This window comes from Papilio polytes, unplaced genomic scaffold (assembly GCF_000836215.1).
Source record: "Papilio polytes unplaced genomic scaffold, Ppol_1.0 DF822622.1, whole genome shotgun sequence".
Classification (NCBI taxonomy): domain Eukaryota; kingdom Metazoa; phylum Arthropoda; class Insecta; order Lepidoptera; family Papilionidae; genus Papilio; species Papilio polytes.
This window is the reverse complement of record NW_013526582.1, coordinates 1,109,864-1,118,653: the sequence shown is the minus strand read 5'-3', so window position 1 is coordinate 1,118,653 and position 8,790 is coordinate 1,109,864. Positions and strand designations below refer to the sequence as shown.

General features: G+C 36.6%; 1 protein-coding gene across 1 annotated transcript in view; it reads left to right on the top strand.

Moving 5' to 3' along the window:
- LOC106105854 overlaps nucleotides 1-3,852 on the top strand; it is a 20,792-nt gene extending 16,940 nt beyond the window's left edge. The window contains exon 2 of the mRNA XM_013286309.1: nucleotides 3,748-3,852. Within this exon, the coding sequence (XP_013141763.1) occupies nucleotides 3,748-3,852 (105 nt within the window). The remainder of the gene's footprint in view (nucleotides 1-3,747) is intronic.
- Nucleotides 3,853-8,790: the final 4,938 nt, after the last annotated feature.

Here is an 8,790-nt window from a genome sequence, read left to right as displayed (position 1 = left end):
AAAAAAAAAAAAAAAAAAAAAAAAAAAAAAAAAACATACGGTCGAATTGAATACCTCCTTCTTTTGGGAAGTCGGTCAAAAACTAGCTGTCGGTTGTGATACGTCAGTAAGGAAAAAAAACTACATTATAATTTGTGCTCTTAGGTGACATGATCAATAAGGGAGTGATGACTGAGATGACGGATGATAAAGTGCTTTGGAGGACGAAAACCCGGTGCGCCGACACTACGGGAGTAGGATATGGCAGAGGAGATGATGATTAGAATATGTGCTCTTCAAGACGTAGTTGTACATCTATGACAAATTTCAGCGAGATTTGCTTGCTAATATTATAAATCCAAAAGTTTAAATGAATGTTTGTTAGAATTTTTCACCTAAACAGCTAAACATATCTCGTTGAAATTAGCATAGATGTAGAGAGCATAGTCTGGAAAAAAGTACATGTTTACTTGCTTTTGCTTTTTAATTTCCACGCGCGAGCGCGAGCGAAAACATGTTTTAAAATGTCTACCTCTTTCCCCTCTCCATAATATATGTATCCTAATAACAAAATAACATTGTTTCTTAAGTGTATTACAAAATAAACGAACACATTCAAGTTACCTTGTTATAAAAGCAAGTATAAGCTTGAGAAAGTTTGCTATGAAAATTTACGTAGGCGTTCGATATACAGAAAATTGTGTCAAGAAGCAAAGTTATGAAATTCTCGAACCTTTTTCATTTAAGTAAAAAATACTTATTCACTATAACATGCTACGAAAATTCTTCAGTTTTACATTATTTATTAATCCGCACTTCACTTATGTTTTATTAAAATACTAATTTCGTCCGTAGGCAATTTAATCAAGTTTAATAATGTTATAAATTTACAATGTCCACTCTGGTTAAAATTTTAATCTATGACAAAAGGGGCGTATAGGGGTCCCGTGTAAGCGAACCGAATTGTGGGACTTAGTCTGTTATCTCTATAGGGCGACGAATTCATTTGACCCAGTGAAAGAACAGAAATATTTACTAATATCATAAACTGGCTTTCGTCCACGACTCCGTTCGCATGGAATTAAAAAAAACAAAAGTGAGTAGCCTATGCGTTCTTCAGACTATCCTCTACATCCATACCAAATTTCATCAAAATCCGTTCAGCCGTTAAAGCTACAAACTCTAACAAACATCCATCCATATTAGTATGATGTGAAAGTTTAGATGGATGGATGTGCGAGTTTGTAGCATAAACGGCTGAACGGATTTCGATGAAATTTGGTATGGATGTAGAGGATAGTCTGGAAGAACACATAGGCTACTCAGTTTTGTTTTTTAGTTTGAACGGAGTCGCGAGCGAAAGTTAGTGACACAACTACATTACAAGGATATTATAATTTAGTTTAACTTTTGTACACGGGTCAGATATGTTGGTCGCACTGTATTCAGTTATTTTACTATTAAACTAATATTAATTGTAACTAGGTAAAAGCATATTGTCCAAAAAGATGTACGTTTTTGGCGATTTTTTGTTACTATATTTACTTAAGTAAAGGACAAATTCATTTGTCGATATTATCTATAAACATTTAAGTAGGTTACTATTACCGCTTAGTAAACAGTGCACTTTGTTTACCATTGTACGAAAAAAGCAATGTATACTGTACTGCCGTATTTTCTCACTAGCCTGAGCATTACTGCGGCGTTCTGTATAAAGCCCTACTGACCTATTTCCCCCTTACGCAGTGTGACGTCATCACAGCATTGCGCTACCGCGTGCCCGCAGTACACCAAGGTGAAGTCGACTCTATTCTGCATGTTTAAAGTCGAAAATCGATACAAACGACTTCCGTATTAAAGTGACACTGAAAAACAAGCCTTAGTAGAAACGTTTAAGGTTAAGTTTGCTATGCATTTGATTTTAACCTTTTAATATTCCAATACAATACAGGTGGGCGTATATTTTACCCTCTTTTATAGTTTTTTAAGGTTAGGGTTGTCGATTTTTGTTGCGGTTTGCTCGAAAGGGTTGTTTTCAATCTATACTATTATAATGAAGTGTAAACACACACTTTGTTGCCTAAGATGTCAGCAATTACAGCATATTTTCGAATAACTCTTTTTTTCATAAAACCCCTACACTCACGTCACGCTTTAGGCTATATATTTTCACGCCATTAGGGGTAAATATTTTGGATAAAAAGCCTAATGTGGGAAAGAGACCTTAAGTTGCTGCCATCAAGGAAGCAAGGTTGCCATGGTTTGTAAACGTCATGTCATTTTGACATTTGTAATTGATAATTTGACACATGTAAACAATAAAATTAAATTTTCATAATTTTGTGCGGATGAAGTCGCACGGTAACAGCTAGTTAAGGATATAGCGGCAAAACGCTTTTTAGAGCTCACATCTTTAAGCCATTAGGTGAATCAAGAATTAATTCAGCAATTCAGATCAATAAGAAACTAACTTTGTGAGCTGAGCCGTGAACTGTCTGATGATTCGTAGCTCATGGAATTCATAGTAATATTATAAATGCGAAAGTTTAGATGGATGAATATTTGTTATAGTTTGTAGCCAAAACGGCTCAACGGATTCGGATGAAATTTGGTATAGATGTAGAGGATAGTCTGGAAGAACACATATACTACTCACTTTTGGTTTTTCTTATTCCACGCGGACGAAAGCTGGTTTCAAAAAACATACAGACGAATTGAGTACCTTTTGGGAAGTCGATCAAAAAATTGATCTGTGATCGGTTCACCACTTCATGTGAGTCGCGAACTGAACTGCAGATCATCAATTTTAGTTATCCACTGCTCGTCAGCGTTCTAAAATTACAAGAATCACATTGTATTTACGTCATTCATTCATGTTTCATATTACATAACGAGCGGTAATACACTTTTATTGTTAAATTAAAAAAAAAAACATTTTAACAGTCGTAGAGCCTGTTTTAATGTTTCCACGAATGGGGTATTAGTTTCCAACCGTAACCCAGCTCTGTCCCCATGTGGGGATAGATGAGAATAAGAACAATCGGTCCCACCTTTTGCAACGAGGGGACGCTTGATAGTTATTTTATTTCTTAATGGTTCCATCTGTCGTCTTAATAGTGAGAGTGGAACTACTGGTAAATGGTGGGACGAATGACTTTTTTATTCGCATCTTTCCCCACATAAGGACAGAGTGTAACGGTTGGGAATTATCCCGAATGGACTTGTTGCGTGCAATACCACGACAACACAGAGGTATGAAGTTGGAGCAATGCCGCGTTCAGTCTAATGAGTGTGGTGCCGGTGGCCTAATTTTAGGCCTTCTATACACTCTTTTTTTATATGCAAAGGATGGGAAGGATAAGTGAATTTGACGGTGAAGGAGACGCATACGAAAGACAAATATCTTTACGTGCATCTCCTGTCAATGAAGGGTATGCAGCGCATCTTGCATTTGACATTGTCTATGGATAACGGTCACTTAGCTAATTTGGCGAATTCAGGTGGCCTCTTGCCCGTTTGCAATTTTATGATATATTAGCTTTCGCCCGCGACTCCTGCCGCATGTAATTAAAAAAATAAAATAAAACATAGCCTGTGTTACTCACTGACAACGCTTTTTAATGGTGAAAGAATTTTTGAAATTGGCCCAGTACTTTTTGAGTTATTTCATTACAATCAAACAAAGTTTTCCTCTTTATAATATTAGCATGAAAAAGTCTATACTGATAGGTTGGAAATAAACGTCTTTGATTGTATTTTTTGTTTCAGGAGAGAGGAGGTTTAGACAACATGAGATCACTGGAGCACTATCTGACAGATATCATGCGGGCGGACACATCGGATCACATGAAAGGTCAGTCAATGACAATATAAGTTAGGATTATTCCCAACTGTCACCCCTCTCTGTCCCCACGTGGAGACAGGTTGTAATAAAAAGTATCCGTCCGATTTTTTGCGACGAGGGGACGGTAGGTACTTGTTTTATTTCATAATGGGTTTGTCACCTTATTGGTGATACTAAAAGGTGGGACGGATGAAACTTTTATATTCTGACGTGGGGACAGAGCGGGGTGACGGTTGGGGATCCATAAGTTGTAATGTGGTACAGTTGGGGAAGGTGTTCCACTTTTATTATACAATCATTTGTACGTTTTAAAACGAAATTTGGGACTAATTACGGTGGGGCCATAGAAGGTGGTGGTTAGGATTAAAGTCGCGGACAAATCTACATATAAAACTGCTTCCCAGTCAGAAATTTATTTCGACATTTATTCTAACGATCCTGTTATGTCACACGCAGATATAACCTCTAAACGCTAAGTAGGAAGTCACGGTGTGTTAACTTGTTTATCTGTGTTTGTGTGTGTAGTGAATATTCTGAGATTTTTTGATTCTTACAGTGGTTATTTTTATGTTTTTGTTATGTGTTAGTTTTTAATTTTATGTCATAGATAGTTAAGAATTCGTGTATTTCCGAGATGTAAGTTTTACTAATGAAAACATCTTAATCATATTGTGAATGAGAGTTTAGATGTAGGTCAACAACGCGTAAAAGTTATGAACTCACACATATTTTTTTTTTATAACATAAGGTGGCAAACGAGCAAGCGGCCACTTGAATCCGCCAAAATGGCGAAGCGACCGCTGCCCATAGACATCCGCAATTGCAGATGCGTTGCCTACCCTTATACGACGGAGGAGGAGACGCACATAAATAGGATATTTCCCCTTCCTATGCATCTCCTCCACCGTCAAATCCACTTCCCCTTCCCATCCTCTCCTTATAAGAAAAGGGTGATAAAGAGAAAGGGACTTAAATTAGGCCTCCGGCACCACACTCATCAGACGAAACACGGAATTGCTTCCATTTCACGCCTGTCTTCTGTGTGGTCGTGGTATTACTGGGGGCGTGCCGGCCCGTTTGTGCTAAGATGTTAAAGCGGGCACTACCACTGTTAAATTTGATTATAATATCGCACAACTGTTTAGTCTCGCGTTGATTCCTATGAGCTTGTATGATGCGCACACTACTCGGTATTTGTTTGTGCAACTAAACAGTTGAATTGGTTGTGAAACAATCGACAAACGCACAACAGTTATGCGATAGATTAGTCAAAGGTTCTCCTATTCTTAGTGCCCGCTTAACAGTTGTAGTGCCCGCTTTAACATCTTAGCACTGCAGGGCACGCCCCCAGTAATACCACGACCACACAGAAGACAGCCGTGAAGTGGAAGCAATTCCGTGTACAGTCTGATGAGTGTGGTGCCGGAGGCCTAATTTAAGTCCCTTTTTCGTTACCGACCGTTTCTTATAAGGAGAGCATGGGAAGGAAAAGTGGATTTGTCAGAGGAGGAGATACATAGGTAGGAGAAATATCCTCTTTATGTGCATCTCCTTCTCTGTCGGATAAGGGTAGGCAACGCATTTACAATAGCGGATGTCTATGGGCAGCGGTCGCTTCGCCATTCTGGCGGATTCAGGTGGCCACTTGCTCGTTTGCCACCTTTTGTTGTAAAAAAAAAAGACCCTCTGGAATATCGTATAAACTACTTACTAAAACGGAAAAGACGCGGGCAAAAGCCAGAAAACCTCAACATACCAGTCGACATTATCAGCAGATTACGCTGGGCATCCATTGTCGTATTCATACGCCAAGTTATACCATCGCAATTCTTTCAGAGTAAATGAGCAGGACAATATGCTTCCGCTAAGATACGTTGATACATTTTAATTGCAAAACATTTTCGACCATGCAGAGGATTGCAACATATAGTGACAAGTTTGTCGCGATGTACACGATTGCAAAACTAGAGGCTGTAAAGATACTAGATGTGACAAGGATTAAACAGTTTTATAGTAAAATTAGTTATTCCCGTGCGGCTTCACCCGCAAGTAAATGTTAAAAAATTATTTTATTGTTTACATGTGTCAAATTATCTATAGCAAATGTCAAAATGACATGACATGATAAACCTTGGCAATCTTGTTTGGCAGCAACGTATGGTCTCTTTCCCACATTAGGGTTTTTATCGAAAATATTAACCCCCTAAGTTTAATATCGTGAAAACATATAGCCTAAAGCGTCACGTAAGTGTAGGGCTTTTTATTTAAAAAAAGTGTTTAAGTAATTTAAATGTTTGGAAGCTAATTATTCACGGTTATAATGTTGAAAGGTCCAAAGAAATCATAGATTCTCAAACATAGTCTATTGAGAACTGTACCGATTTGCACTTTTAATTACGTATTTATAATCTTTACTTAAATGATTTATTTCAAGTATTTCAATAATCTAACTAGATGGTTCAACTACGCTCAGACGCTTCCAGTATCTCTATATCTGTACTGCGCTTACGCAAGTCATTGTGGGCCAGCCTTTTGTGCGTTAGCCTTGGACAGGTAGCGACTCTGTTTCTCTGTTATATCTATGCATATTCAAAACTAGGTGATAACAATACTAGTCCAAGTACTTGACAGACAAAAGGGTAAGGCGAGTTCAAGCCAGTAGCTGGCATATTTATAGCTACTGGCTTGTAGCTAACGAGATATTTGATTTTAAATATGACAAATCTTACTAATATTATAAATACGAAAGTTTACATGAACGGATGAATGTTTGTTAGTGTATGTAGCCTAAACGGCTGAACCGATCTCGATGGAATTTTGTACAGATGTAGAGGATAGTCTGGAATAACTGTGCGTTCTTTTTTTTTTAAAAGCAAGCAGATGAAGTCGCGGCAGAAAACTAGTAAATAATAAAGTATACATAACTCAGTGTGATCAATAATAATTAACTGCGGTTTTAATTTAAAAGCGCGTTTAACAGTGTTTAGGTTTTTTAGGTTAGTGTAGTTATTTTCGTAATAAATATTGTTTAATATAACAAAACGCATCTTTCCACGTCTGACATTTTCAGTTTGGCGCGCGGCGTGTGCCACAGGTTATAAATAACTCGGAGCATAGACTAAAATTGTCTCTAAATAGATCGCCTCGTGACTGCAATTATGGTGACAATTAATTTATTGTTTTTATTAGGACTAGCTGTTACTTCCAACTTCATCCCTGGGGAATTAAAAAAAATAGACTATGTTTCTCAGTGATAACGTAACATTTATTTATTTATTTATTTATAAAGTACTTCAACAGATAAGTTATGGAACAATTACATAATAAGTTACAAGACACCAGAATGATAACAAATCCAGTTATAGGTATACAACATTGTTAGAGAGAAAAAAAAAACATTACGGTTAGGTTAAAGAAAAGAAATGGTGAAAGAGTTTTCGAAATAATAGTAGTGGCTTTTGAGTTATTTTAATACATACAAAAATACAAATCTTTCCTTATTATAGTATTAGTATAGAAATAAGAAAACTTAATAATTATCTCGTAAAAAACCGTGGAATTACCATAACTCAACTAAAATATGTTGAAAAGAGGAAATTAGTCAAGGTAAGAGACCAATAGGAAAGTGAGTTATCCCCAATCGTGAGTTACTTCATGTCACTTTGTGGTATAAAAAAAATCATATTTGTGTTATTTTCTAAGCTAAGATGTTTCGCTTATCTTACTTCTTACGAGTAATTATTATAAATGTGAAAGTTTGGATGGATGGATGTTTGTAATATCTCCAGATAGACTTAACGGGTCTCGCTGAAATTCACCATAAATGTACATTTAAATCTGTAAGAACAATGAAGATTTATTAATTCCGCGTAGACAGAGTCGCGGGTAGCTAGTGGTAAAATAAACTATACAAGAAATAGTTTTTTTATACAGTAAACTGTGTACTTAAAATGCTTTTAGCACAGAACTAAGCGGTTATTAAGTCTAGTTGTAAAACGTATTTACATACTAATCTTAAAAGGAAATGTCCCAATTAGTAGTAATTTATGGACCCCTTCCCGCGCAACTGCTCGGAAAATGAGAGGCGGCCATTTTGTATAAGCTTACCTTTTCGCTGAATACAAAACTCCTGCAGGTCGTTTTGAATTTAGTCGCATTATAATTGTAAATATGCTGATAATTTCAGGAGGTATATTGGTGTTGTTTTTAGAAACGATACAAGTTTATTTTATTTATGACGAGCTGTTGCCCGCCACTTCGTCCGCGTGATATTAGAAAACATACAAACTATCTAAATTACAAAAAGCTACGTATCCCTCGGTACTCCAGACTTTGTTTTATATCTGTGCCAAATTTCAATAAGATATGTTGAACCGTAGCAGAATGATCGAGTGAACATTAAAAAACTAAATTAATGAATCCCACGGGAACCGTAACTATTCCCGGGATAAAAAATAGCCTATGTGTTCTTCCAGACTCCGCTAGTTTCGTAGTTGAATTCAGATATTCAGCTGATAGAGATGTAAGAGTACATACTGTACACTACGCTGGGGAAAGTATGTATTGTATTGCAAAGGATATGCTAGAGAAGGCAGTGAATTCAGATATTTAGATAGAGATGTATGTAAGAGTACATACTGTACACTACGTAGGGGAAAGTATGTTTTTTGTTGCAGAGGAAATGCTAGAGTAGGCAGATAATACAGATATTCAGATAGATATGTATGTAAGAGTACATACTGAGCACTTATTTTAGGGGAAAAAGCAAGAATTAAAACATTAAAATTTTATAATAAACGCATTCTCAGTTAACTCATAAAAATATAACCCAAATAACACCTTTAAAATGTCAACATACTTTTTAATTTAGTCGCATAATAGATAAACATCGTTACGTAGCGTGTATCCGAACTGGCAGCTAGTAGAGTTTGCGCGCCGGAGAAGGACGTGCGTCTATTGATCCGACG